At 50.9% G+C, this 13,479-nt stretch overlaps 1 protein-coding gene across 9 annotated transcripts in view; it reads left to right on the forward strand.

The window, feature by feature from the left end:
* TRIM9 (tripartite motif containing 9) overlaps nucleotides 1-13,479 on the forward strand; it is a 116,000-nt gene that overhangs the window by 79,160 nt on the left and 23,361 nt on the right. For 3 of the 9 annotated variants that reach the window (XM_060261168.1, XM_060261160.1, XM_060261162.1), the window contains exons 5-8: nucleotides 705-858; nucleotides 1,279-1,436; nucleotides 4,638-4,776; nucleotides 9,727-9,915. In XM_060261168.1, the coding sequence (XP_060117151.1) occupies nucleotides 705-858; nucleotides 1,279-1,436; nucleotides 4,638-4,776; nucleotides 9,727-9,915 (640 nt within the window). The remainder of the gene's footprint in view (nucleotides 1-704; nucleotides 859-1,278; nucleotides 1,437-4,637; nucleotides 4,777-9,726; nucleotides 9,916-13,479) is intronic. The other 6 variants (XM_060261169.1, XM_060261161.1, XM_060261163.1 and 3 more) reach the window with 3 other exon arrangements.

Consider the following 13,479-nt stretch of genomic DNA (forward strand, 5'->3'; position numbering starts at 1 on the left):
GTGCCCCAAAGAAGCGCTGAGGTCTCTGTGAAACCCAAGTGCAGGGTGGCAGAGGACCTGGAGGCCCGGCCTCATAGCTGGAGAGGGGGATTGGGAGTCCTGTTCCTCTCAATCTGAACCCCGGGACTGAGCAGGTGGTGGCAGCGAGCCCAAGGGGCAGGAGGAGAAATAGCTCCCTCCAGGAGTTGGCGACTCAATAGGGAGCTGACGGGACCGGGTCTGAAGGCAGAATCGGGCCGGTTCCGTCACAGCTACCATTGGCCACCCCTGGAATAGATAGATGATAGATAGATGATAGACAGACAGACAGATGATAGATGATAGATAGATAGATAGATAGATAGATAGATAGATAGATAGATAGATAGATAGATAGATAGATAGATAGATAGATAGATAGAACAGAACAGAACAGAACAGAACAGAACAGAACAGGACAGGACAGGACAGGACAGGACAGACAGACAGACAGACAGATAGATAGAAAGCCAATGAGATGGCCAATTAGAAGCCCTGTCCAGAAGTAGACCCATCTGGCTCCACCCAGTTTCTTACAAATTAGTGGGCACTCAGGAAAAATGTTGGAGGGCACCCTGGTGCCCATGGGCACCATGTTGGGAAACCCTGCAGCATATGTTTATTCCCAGTACTTGTTTGTTGTTATTGACAGTCCATGCCTGTTCTCCTGTCTCCTTTGCCATCAGATCTCCGACGCCCTTATCCGGAGAGTCCACCTGACCGAGGACCAGTGGGGGAAGGGGACGCTCTCCCCGAGGATGACTACGGACTTCGATCTGAACCTGGACAGCGCACCTCTGCTGCAGTCCATCCATCAGCTCGACTTTGTCCAGATGAAAGGTACAGGGGCTCAGGAAGACCACCCCCCTCGAGAGCCATAGTTAAATGCATGGACTCTTATCTGGGAGAACCGAGTTTGATTCCCCACTCCTCCTTTTGCAGCTGCTGGATCATCCATTGCTCTCATAGGAGTTGTCCTTGAAAGGGCAGCTTCTGGGAGAGCTCTCTCAGCCCCACCCACGTCACAGGGTGTCTGTTGTGGGGGAGGAAGGGAAAGGAGTTTGGGAGCTGCTCTAATATTTAGAGCGAAGGGCAGGATACAAATCTAATTTCTTCTTTGTCCTATTCTTCTCCTCGTTCATTACAATGTTCTGAAATTGCCTGCAAATCTGAACCAAGCGAATCCTTGTCGAGCCCAGAGGCTAAAGATTTCCATTGTGGCTAGTGGGAGAAGTCGGGGTGACACTAATGTCTGTTTAGCTTGCTCCCCAGTGCCGGCTGCTCCGATCCTGCAACTGGAAGAGTGCTGCACCCATAACAACAGCGCCACCTTGTCCTGGAAGCAGCCTCCTCTCTCCTCCGTGCAGGTGGACGGCTACATCTTGGAATTGGATGACGGCAACGGGGGCCAGTTCAGGGTGGGTATTTCGGGGAGGCGGTGCACACATCAGTATGGGGGGAACTGGGGTCCCCAAGAGCCAGTGGGGTGGGCAGAATTGCAACATGGCTGCTACAAAATGGCCACAGCAGGAGGCGGAGCCAGCCACAAAATGGCTGCCACGGTGTGGTGCAACTACTGCCAAAGCAACTTTTTTTTAAAAAAAATCTTCACTGCCGGTTGACTCTCCGGTTTGGTGTAGTGGTGAAGTGTGCGGACTCTTATCTGGGAGAACCGGGTTTGATTCCCCACTCCTCCGCTTGCAGCTGCCGGAATGGCCTTGGGTCAGCCAGAGCTCTGGTAGAGGTTGTCCTTGAAAGGGCAGCTGCTGGGAGAGCCCTCTCAGCCCCACCCACCTCACATGGTGTCTGTTGTGGGGGAGGAAGGGAAAGGAGATTGTAGGCCGTTCTGAGACTCTGTCCTTGAAAGGGCAGCTGCTGTGAGAGCCCTCTCCAGCCCCACCCACCTCACAGGGTGTCTGTTGTGGGTGGGGGGGGGGAGGTAAAGGAGATTGTGAGCCGCTCTGAGACTCTTCGGAGTGGAGGGCGGGATATAAATCCAATATCTTCATCTACCTCACAGGGTGTCTGTTGTGGGGGAGGAAGGTAAAGGAGATTGTGAGCTGCTCTGAGACTCTTCGGAGTGGAGGGCAGGATATAAATCCAATATCTTCATCTACCTCACAGGGTGTCTGTTGTGGGGGAGGGAGATTAAGGAGACTGTGAGCCGCTCTGAGACTCTTCGGAGTGGAGGGCGGGATATAAATCCAATATCTTCATCTTCTTCCAGTGGCCAGTAGCCCAACCCACTCTTTAAAACCTCTCGGTGGGCACCAAGAAAGTTGTCAAGGCATCTGTGGACACCTTTCCTGGTGTCTTACAAGTAGGGTTACCAATCCCCCGTTGGGCAGGAGCGAAGCCCAAAGGCGTCCATGAAAAGCCAGCCACAATTATGAAAAAATTAACAAATTTATACAAGTTACTTCCTACATAAGCAGACGATACTTCCTATAAATACAAATACAATATCGCCCGAACCCAAAGTCCTTTCATTCAAAGCCAAAGTTCATTTTCTTTGTGGTGGAAGTCCACTGGAGAGTCGACCAAAAAAAAGGCCGAAAAAAGGCCAACACCATGCTGGGAATTATTAGGAAGGGAATTGAAAACAAATCAGCCAGTATCATAATGCCCCTGTATAAATCGATGGTGCGGTCTCATTTGGAGTACTGTGTGCAGTTCTGGTCGCCGCACCTCAAAAAGGATATTATAGCATTGGAGAAAGTCCAGAGAAGGGCAACTAGAATGATTAAAGGGCTGGAGCACTTTCCCTATGAAGAAAGGTTGAAACGCTTGGGGCTCTTTAGCTTGGAGAAACGTCGACTGCGGGGTGACATGATAGAGGTTTACAAGATAATGCATGGGATGGAGAAAGTAGAGAAAGAAGTCCTTTTCTCCCTTTCTCACAATACAAGAACTCGTGGGCATTCGATGAAATTGCTGAGCAGACAGGTTAAAATGGATAAAAGGAAGTACTTCTTCACCCAAAGGGTGATTAACATGTGGAATTCACTGCCACAGGAGGTGGTGGCGGCCACAAGCATAGCCACCTTCAAGAGGGGTTTAGATAAAAATATGGAGCAGAGGTCCATCAGTGGCTATTAGCCACAGTGTGTGTGTATATATAAAAAATTTTGCCACTGTGTGACACCGAGTGTTGGACTGGATGGGCCATTGGCCTGACACAACAGGGCTTCTCTTATGTTCTTATGGAGATTTTTTTAAAAAAAGGTTGCTTTGGCAGTAGTTGCACCACACCGTGGCAGCCGTTTAGAAGAAGTATCGTCTGCTTATGTAGGAAGTAACTTGTATAAATTTGTTAATTTTTTCATAATTGAGGCTGGCTTTTCGTGGATGCCTTCGGGCTTTGCTCCTGCTGCGCTTTTCCACGTTACTCTTTCGGTTTCTCAATCCCCAGTTGGGGGCAGGGGATCCCCCAACTTGGAGGCCATTGGCCTGATCCAACATGACTTCTCTTGTGTTCTTATGTCTGGGGCAGTGATACTCTATATTCTTGGTGCTTGAAGGGGGCAACAGTGGGAGGGCTTCTAGTGTCCTGGCCCCACTGGTGGACCTCCTGATGGCACCTGGGTTTTTTGCCCACTGTGTGACTCAGAGTGTTGGACTGGATGGGCCATTGACCTGGTCCAACATGGCTTCTCTTATGTTCTTATGTCTGGGGCAGTGGTACTCTATATTCTTGGTGCTTGAGGGGGGCAACAGTGGGAGGGCTTCTAGTGTCCTGGCCGCACTGGTGGACCTCCTGATGGCACTTGGGGTTTTTGGCCACTGTGGGACACAGAGCATTGGACTGGATGGGCCATTGGCCTGGTCCAACATGGCTTCTCTTATGTTCTTATGTCTGGGGCAGTGGTACTCTATATTCTTGGTGCTTGAGGGGGGCAACAGTGGGAGGGCTTCTAGTGTCCTGGCCGCACTGGTGGACCTCCTGATGGCACTTGGGGTTTTTGGCCACTGTGGGACACAGAGCATTGGACTGGATGGGCCATTGGCCTGGTCCAACATGGCTTCTCTTATGTTCTTATGTCTGGGACAGTGATGCTCTATATACTTGGCGCTTGGGGGGGGGGCAACAGTGGGAGGGCTTCTAGTATCCTGGCCCCACTGGTGGACCTCCTGATGGCACTTGGGTTTTTTGGCCACTGTGTGACACAGAGCGTTGGATTGGATGGGCCATTGGCCTGGTCCAACATGGCTTCTCTTATGTTCCAATGTCTGGGGCAGTGATACTCTATATTCTTGGTGCTTGAGGGGGGCAACAGTGGGAGGCCTTCTAGTGTCCAGGCCGCACTGGTGGACCTCCTGATGGCACTTGGGTTTTTTGGCCACTGTGTGACACAGAGCATTGGACTGGATGGGCCATTGGCCTGGTCCAACATGGTTTCTCTTACATTCTTATGACTAACCCTGCTTAGATCGTGAGATCTGATGAAACAGCACGGGTCATCCAGGTCAGTACTACCGGACTCAGATCTTGCTCTGATCCACATTAGCTGACCTGTGGCTTTCTATCCCGTGAGATGTTTGTTTTATGAATGTTTCTGGGGGGGTCAGTTTTGCTTTGCTGGGCTGTTAGAGAGCCATTTCCTCTCTTTGGCATCTAGGAGGTCTACGTCGGGAAGGAGACCATGTGCACCGTGGATGGGCTTCACTTCAACAGCACCTACAGCGCTCGGGTCAAAGCTTTCAACAAGACAGGGGTCAGCCCTTACAGCAAGACGCTGGTCCTCCAGACCTCTGAGGGTAAGCCACAGCTGAAAGGGCCTTCTTCTGTGGGCACCGTGGATCCACTCTGTTAGAGGTCGTGTGCATTGTTTGGCGTCACCACTTGTCTGGATTCCACTTAGGGTTGCCAATGCCCCGGGCCGGGCAGGGGTTCTCCTGCCTGGGAGGTTCCCAACCTGTCGGCCATGATGACATCACCTGTGAGTGAGGTCATCGTGCCAGCAACGCGCACGCCAACCACTCTAGGCGTTTCCGGGTAAACTCTATGGTTTCCCTGTACACTCTAGCATTTTGGGAGGGAAGACTCTATGGTTCAATAGGTACCATGGAGTTTTTATCTCCCAAAATGCTAGAGCGCCTGGGAACGTGGGGGACTTGGCAACCCTAATTCCACTTGCAGACCTAGGACCAAACAAGCCAACAAAAAAAGAGCGGAAGTTGGAACCCAAGAATTATTTGTCTCCACTTTTGTCCTTAAAATATGTTGCCCAAGAGGCCATGTTTACTTGAGAAAAGAGCTGTCGTTTCGGAGGTGTCCCCCACTCTGGATGGAAGGCAGTTTGTGCCCCTCTTTGTCCCCTGCCTCTTGGCCTTCCCACCTCCTGGAGTTCACTTTCTCCTCCCTCCCAATGTCTTGATTTTCAAGCTCTGAGCCTCCCCTAAATACCAGAAGGATACCTCTACGGCAATAGTATCACTGAGAGCCAGTTTGGTGTAGTGGTTAAGTGCGCGGACTCTTATCTGGGAGATGTCAAGCATGCGGGTTCAATGACGAGTCAAAGTTGATACAAAGACTACGTTTATTGATAGACCGATACTTTCTGTGTAACAGGTTCTTGAGAGTAATGCTGCAAATACATTGATACAATACTTTTAAGGCTTACTTCAAAAGGATTCCAAAGGATGGGGGGGGCGGGGTAGCTCTCACACATAAACTATCATAAATGTCTACGTTCTCATAGTGTTATCAGGACTCTGTCCTTGCTCTCCCCAGATGTGTCGCACTCCCTACCAGGAATGTATGGGAAGGTGCTGATTACTTCTTCTCAAGTTAGTTTCATTTCTCACTACTTCTATTTTTCAGGCAATAAAGCAAGAAGGGGGGAGGGAAAGAATAACAGAGCTAGCAAAGCTGGGTCCTCCATGATAGTTCACAGACCAGTGTTAGGCAGGACCCTATAACAATCAATTATCAATGGAATTTCACCATGCTTGACAGGAGAACCGGGTTTGATTCCCCACTCCTACACATGCACCTGCTGGAATGCCCTTGGGTCAGCCAGAGCTCTCTTATCTGGGAGAACCAGGTTTGATTCCCCACTCCTCCACTTGCACCTACTGGAATGACCTTGGGTCAGCCATAGCTCTCTTATCTGAGAGAACCGGGTTTGATTCCCCACTCCTCCACATGCACCTGCTGGAATGCCCTTGGGTCAGCCAGAGCTCTCTCATCTGGGAGAACCAGGTTTGATTCCCCACTCCTCTGCTTGCAGCTGCTGGAATGGCCTTGGGCCAGCCGTAGCTTTGGCAGAGGTTGTCCTTGAAAGGGCAGACTCTTATCTGGGAGAAATGGGTTGGATTCCCCACGCCTCCACTTGCAGCTGCTGGAATGGCCTTGGGTCAGCCATAGCTCTCTTATCTGGGAGAACCTGGTTTGATTCCCCACTCCTCCACTTGCACCTGCTGGAATGGCCTTGGGTCAGCCAGAGTTCTCTTATCTGGAAGAACCGGGTTTGATTCCCCACTCCTCCACTTGCACCTGCTGGAATGGCCTTGGGTCAGCCATAGCTCTCTTATCTGGGAGAACCTGGTTTGATTCCCCACTCCTCCACTTGCACCTGCTGGAATGGCCTTGGGTCAGCCAGAGCTCTCTTATCTGGGAGAACCTGGTTTGATTCCCCACTCCTCCACTTGCACCTGCTGGAATGGCCTTGGGTCAGCCAGAGTTCTCTTATCTGGAAGAACCGGGTTTGATTCCCCACTCCTCCACTTGCAGCTGCTGGGATGGCCTTGGGTCAGCCAGAGCTCTGGCAAAGGTTGTCCTTGAAAGGGCAGCTGCTGTGAGAGTTCTCCCAGTCCCACCCACCTCACAGGGTGTCTGTTGTGACTGAGAGAAGATATAGGAGATTGTAAGCCGCTCTGAGTCTCTGATTAAGAGAGAAGGGTGGGGTATAAATCTGCAGTCTTTTTATTCATCATCTGTCCCTGTTTTGGTGTAGTGGTTAATTGTGCAGACGCTTATCTGGGAGAACCGGGTTTGATTCCCCACTCCTCCACTTGCACCTGCTGGCATGGCCTTGCGTCAGCCAGAGCTCTGGCAGAGGTTGTCCTTGAAAGGGCAGCTGCTGTGAGAGCCCTCTCCAACCCCACCCACCTCACAGGGTGTCTGTTGTGGGGGAGGAAGGGAAAGGAGATTGTGAGCCGCTCTGAGACTCTTCGGAGTGGAGGGCGGGATATAAATCCAATATCATCATCATCATCATCATCATCATCATCATCATCATCAAGATGCACGTTGGTGTTTCTCAATATCTACATTTGTCCAACGGGATTGTCAGTGCTTTGGGACATTTGCTACCTCCCCTTAAATAATTCGGTCTTACAGGCCTGGCGGAACTGAGGATGTTTTGGGGGAGGGCATTCCACAGAGCGGGGGCTATTACCGAGAATGCTCTGGCTCAAGTAGTGGACAATCGAACTTCTATGGCCTTGGGTCAGCCATAGCTCTGGCAGAGGTTGTCCTTGGAAGGTGTCACGTTCTCCGGGTGCAGGCAGGCAGGATCCAAAGCCAGTCCAAGGTCAAAGTCCAGGAAGTCAAGCAGGAGCCAAGTCACCAATGCAAAATCACAAACTGGAATCAGAAGTCAATGTCCAAAAGCCAGAAGGTCAGGGTGCCAAGGAAATCAAGCAGGTCAGGAATCATGAAGGAGCATGGATGCAAGCCAGAGAATAGACTTGTTGCTTCCACAAGGTTACCAGCTCCTGAGTGGGAGCTATATGGGAGTCTCAGTCAGGCTGCTCCCTGGGTGGCAGGGACTCTGCTAGAACTGAGGGCTGAGAGATCTGAAGGCTCGGCGTGCCTCATGTCATCGCACTGAAAGTTCTTTCCGGAGCCTGCTTCGAACTCTTGAGATGGGAGGAGGAGAGCTTAGAGGAGATTGATCGTCAACAGCTGACACTGGTGCCTGGAGAGTGATTGATGGGCCAGCTGCTGTTTGTTCAGCTGAGGAACTGGCCGGCAACTCTTCCAGGTCTGTTAACCCTTCCAGCTCCTCCTCGTCAGGGCTCATGACAAAAGGGCAGCTGCTGTGAGAGTCCTCTCAGCCCCACCCACCTCCACAGAGTTACAGAGGTATAAAGAGTCACACCAACAAAAATGTATTTGTAACAAAGAGCGATAACGTTTCCTGTCCTAGAAAAGCAGTTTTTATAGCCATCTCTGTAACGGCGCAGAGTGGTAAAGCTGCAGTACTGCAGCCGGAGCCCTCTGCTCAGGACCTGAGTTCGATTCCAGCAGAAGCTGGTTTCAGGTAGCCAGCTCCAGGTTGACTCAGCCTTTCATCCTTCCAAGGTCAGTCAAATGAGTTCCCAGCTCGCTGGGGGGGAGGGGGGAAGCGTAGATGACTGGGGAAGGCAACGGCAAACCACCCCGTAAAAAGATCTGCTGTGAAAACATTGTGAAAGCAGCAGCATCCCAGAGTCGGAAACGACTGGTGCTTGCACAGGGGACCTTTCCCTCCTTTCCTGTAGTTGTGCCTAATCCAGTGGTATAAAGTTTTTGGCTACCAAGTAGTCTAGTAAGGGGCACCATTTTTCAGTAAAGTGAGTTTGTTTAGGAAATTTCATTGTTCCGTGGATTCTATCTGAAATATTCTCCAGTTTATATTGATGCTACAGTTTGCAATGCCATTGACATGAGTTAGGTGCTGCTGGGTTTTTCCCTTTGGGGGCAATTGTTGTTCTGGCAGCTCCAGTCGTTGCATCTATTAGGTCTTTGTTTCTTGGAGGAGACATTTCTTGTGGCCAAATAGTTCAGCAGTAAGATTTCAGGTCTAACTGGAATGTCACGCCCAGATATCGGGGAAGGACGGTGGCTCAGTGGTAGAGCATCTGCTTGGTAAGCAGAAGGTCCCAGGTTCAATCCCCGGCATCTCCAACTAAAAAGAGTCCAGGCAAATAGAGAGTCGCTGCCAATCTGAGTAGACAAGACTGACTCTGATGGACCAAGGGTCTGATTCAGTATAAGGCAGCTTCATATATTAACATTATATATCCCTCGGGGAGGGGTGGTGGCTCAGTGGTAGAGCATCTGCTTGGTAAGCAGAAGGTCCCAGGTTCAATCCCCGACATCTCCAACTAAAAAGAGTCCAGGCAAGTAGGCGTGAAAAACCTCAGCTTGAGACCCTGGAGAGTTGCTGCCAGTCGGGAGGGACGGTGGCTCAGTGGTGGAGCATCTGCTTGGTAAGCAGAAGGTCCCAGGTTCAATCCCCGGCATCTACAACTGAAAAAGGGTCCAGGCAAATAAGCGTGAAAAACCTCCGCTTGAGCCCCTGGAGAGCCGCTGCCAGTCTGAGTAGGCAAGGCTGACTTTGATGGACCCAGGGTCTGATTCAGTAGAAGACAGCTTCATATGTTCATCAAATTAATTTGGGACAGTGCCTCCTTCCAGAATTTTTGTATTTTTTTTTCCACTGGACCACCAGCAATGAATATATGTCCCAATCTGCTTACAATCTTTCCAACATTTAAGGCTTTGGGATGGTATCATATGTGAGATTGTAAGAGGTGTATTGTACCATCTAGTCACGATTGTGGAGCTTTGTAGTTATGATCGGTGAAGTTAACAGTTTTGAGCTCCATATTTTGGTCCAGGCGTCCTCGTCGAGGAGTGTTCTACAATCCCTTTGCCATTCTGATTGGTATCGTGATGTTCTTCTGACCTTGCGTTTCCCTTGATCTTGCGTTTAGACTCCGAGCCCGAGGAGCAGGCCTTGACCTTCCCCGTGCCTTTGGAAAGGCTGCAGCTGCGTAGATCCAGCCCTTTCTCTTCCACCTTAAATCTGCAAAACAGCTTCCCGGGGAGATCCTACTTTGAGCTTCGATCCTCAGCCCACCAAATGAGCTTGCACTCTTCTTTGCAGTCTCTCAATTCCGCTGGTGGGTGAGCCGAGCACGCCGGGCGCTGCCTGTGACGTGGCACTTCCGGACGTCTCCTGTGACGTTGTGCTTCCGGACGTCTCCTGTGACGTTGCGCTTCCGGACATCGCCTGTGATGCTGTGCTTCCGGACGTTCCCTCCTGCTTGTTTTGGGGGAGTCCGGTTCTTGTTTTGTTGCTGTTTTGCTTCTTTTCTTTTGGGATTTTTTTGTTCCCCTCATGCCCCTCCCACCCATGACATCCATGTGAGATGGGGTCAGTTGTTCCGTGTTGTCAGTGGCCTGCTTTCCTGTGTGGAGGAAACTCTGAAGATGTGGACTTGTGCTGTGTTTGTTCCTGTCATAAGAACATAAGAGAAGCCATGTTGGATCAGGCCAACACTCTGTGTCACACAGTGGCCAAAAAAAGGAGGTTCACAAGTGGGGCTAGAAGCCCTTCCACTTTCCTCCCCCAAGCACCAAGAATACAGAGCATCACTGCCCCAGGCAGTTCCAATAATATGCTATGGCTAATAGCCACTGATGGACTTCTGCTCCATATGTTTATCCAATCCCCTCTCAAAGCTGGCTATGCTTGTAGCCGCCGCCACCTCCTGTGGCAGCAAATTCCACACATTAATCACCCTTTGGGTGAAGAAGGACCTCCTTTTATCCATTTTAACCTGACTGCTCAGCAATTTCATCAAATGCCCACGAGTTCTTGTATTGTGAGAAAGGGAGAAAAGGATTTCTTTTTCTACCATCTCCATCCCATGCATAATCTTGTAATCCTCTCTCATGTCACCCCACAGTCGACGTTTCTCCAAGCTAAAGAGCCCCAAGCGTTTCAACCTTTCTTCATAGGGAAAGTGTTCCAAACCTTTAATCATTCTAGTTGCCCTTTTCTGCACTTTCTCCAATGCTATAATATCCTTTTTGAGGTGCGGTGACCAGAACTGCACACAGTATTCCAAATGAGACCGCACCTTCGATTTATACAGGGGCATGATGACACTGGCTGATTTGTTTTCAATTCCCTTTCTAATAATTCCCAGCATGGCGTTGGCCTTTTTTGTCGCAATCGCACACTGTGCTGGGTAGACTGGCAGTCTCTGTGCAGAAGCTGCTTCCTGCAGGCTCCACAGGGTTCCGGAGCGGAGGCATCAGGGAGTGGAATTGTCACAAAGGTGCAAAGGATGTTTCTGTGACGGCTTTTAAAATAACAACATACTAGAGCAATCAAGTTTCCAGAGGGTAGCGGTGTTGGTCGTCCGTAGAAGAGTTGGATTCAAATCCAGTAGCCCCTTAAAAAGACCAAGAAGATTGTCAGTTATGGTTGCCAGGTCCGACTCAGGAAATATCTGGGGAGTTTTGGGGTGGAGCCTGGAGACTTCCCCACTCCCTAAAATAAATATATAAATAAATATACATCAGTGCAGTTCCCCTCGATACAGTTTTCATTTCTTCCTCTTTTATTACCGTCAAAGGGTTCCCCAGCAGCTGCACTTCCACTAAATGAAAGTGAACACGCGCACGCAAAACAGCATAAAATAAACAGTTTCCGAAACTGGCTCTTGGTGAAGTGTCAGGGCCATTTTGGAATGCAGGTCAGAGGATGTCTGACTGCAGCTTCCCTCTTGTAAAACAAAAACCTTCCCGCTCGTAGAAATCTAGCTTGTCAGGGATAAGGCTGGGCTTTCTTGTGCTGGTTTTCTAGGGGCAGGGAGGCTTTGATGTCAGGGAGCCCCATACGAAGCTTTATACATTTTGAAGTCATCTTTGGTTTCTTTGCTAGCCCACCAAACGCATAACAGAGAAGATTCGTAGTGAGGGCCATAGAGTGGACTCATTGGGTTGCCAACTTCCAGGAGCGCCTAGCGATCTCCTGGTGTTTCAACTGATCTCCAGACATCAGAGATCAGTTCCTCTGGAGGGAATGGCTGCTTTGGAGGGTGGACTCTGTGGCATTGTACCCCACGGAGGCCCCTCCCCTCCCCAACCCTCACCTTCCCCAGGCTCCGCCCCTCCAAATCTCCAGAAATTTCCCAACCCAGATTTGGCAACCCTAGTAGGGTTGCTAAGTCCCCTGCAGCCTCCGCCAATAGGTACCAAAGAGCAGGGGTCCCCAAGCCCTGGGCCGTGGACCGGTACCAATCCGTGGCGTGTTGGCAACTGGGCCACACAACCCCTCCCCCTCTCCCTGCAGCGACGCACAGCCTCACCGCCATGCTCGCCCCTGCATCACCTCCTCCCTCCCTCCGTTTGTACAAATTTAAGGCCAGGGAAGGCAGAGGTGAAGCACTCCCCGGCTCTTTAAAGGCCGACCTCTGCCCCGCCCCCACCGATCAGCTGATCGGTGGGGAAACCGTGGCAGCAGCGCGAGTGACCAACTGAAAAAGCCGTGCTGCCCTTGCCTTCTTCCTTCCCACACTCACGAAGGAAGTGGGAAGGAGGCAAGGTCAGCACAGCTTTTTCAGCCGGTGGCTCACGCTGCTGCCTCAGTTTCCCCGCCGATCAGCTGATCGTGGGGGGCGGGGTCGGCCTTTAAAGAGCCGGGGAGCGTTTCACCGCCGCCTTCCCCGGCCTTAAACTTGTACAAGCGGAGGGAGGAGGAGGTGCCGCAAGGGAGGTGGGGAAGGAGGAGGCACTGCAGGGGGAGGAGGCCAGATTCGGTGCCCCCACCCTGCTGGTCCTGGGGCCACAGTAGGCGGGCCGGCCCTGGGGACGATCCCTTGGGGCCAAAAAGGTTGGGGACCGCTGCCATAGAGTTTTCCTTCCCAAATTGCTAGAACATCCGGGGAAAACCGTAAACCCTAAACCATCGCCAGGGCCTTTGGCGAGCCAGGCCAGCCTTAAGAACATAAGAGAAGCCATGTTGGATCAGGCCAATGGCCCATCCAGTCCAACACTCTGTGTCACATAAGAACATAAGAGAAGCCATGTTGGATCAGGCCAATGGCCCATCCAGTCCAACACTCTGTATCACACAGTGGCCAAAAATTTACACACACACACATATATACATACACTGTGGCTAATAGCCACTGATGGACCTCTGCTCCATATTTTTATCTAACCCCCTCTTGAAGCTGGCTATGCTTGTAGCCGCCACCACCTCCTGTGGCAGTGAGTTCCACATGTTAATCACCCTTTGGGTGAAGAAGGACTCCCTTTTATCCGTTTTAACCCGACTGCTGAGCAATTCCATCGAATGCCCACGAGTTCTTGTATTGTGAGAAAAGGAGAAAAGGACTTCTTTCTCTACTTTCTCCGTCCCAGGCATAATCTTGTAAACCTCTCTCATGTCACCCCGCAGTCGACGTTTCTCCAACCAACCAGAAAGGAGGAAAGTCCTGCGGGGTTCTGTGTTTTTTGCCTTTATCTCGCTACTGCTGGCTGGTGGCAACATCGATACCCTCTGTTCCAGCACAAGGCTTCAGGTGGTATTCAGGTCTCTTCTCACACCCTGTCAAAACGGCCCAGATCTTCCTTTTCCACTTTTGCAAAACTCAGCATTTGCACTTTTCCTTTTTTTTTGGGGGGGGGGGGGGCGGAATTCCGCCATCGCCGCATGCTTACGCCCCTCA

The sequence above is a fragment of the Heteronotia binoei genome, chromosome 21 (genome assembly GCF_032191835.1).
Source record: "Heteronotia binoei isolate CCM8104 ecotype False Entrance Well chromosome 21, APGP_CSIRO_Hbin_v1, whole genome shotgun sequence".
Classification (NCBI taxonomy): domain Eukaryota; kingdom Metazoa; phylum Chordata; class Lepidosauria; order Squamata; family Gekkonidae; genus Heteronotia; species Heteronotia binoei.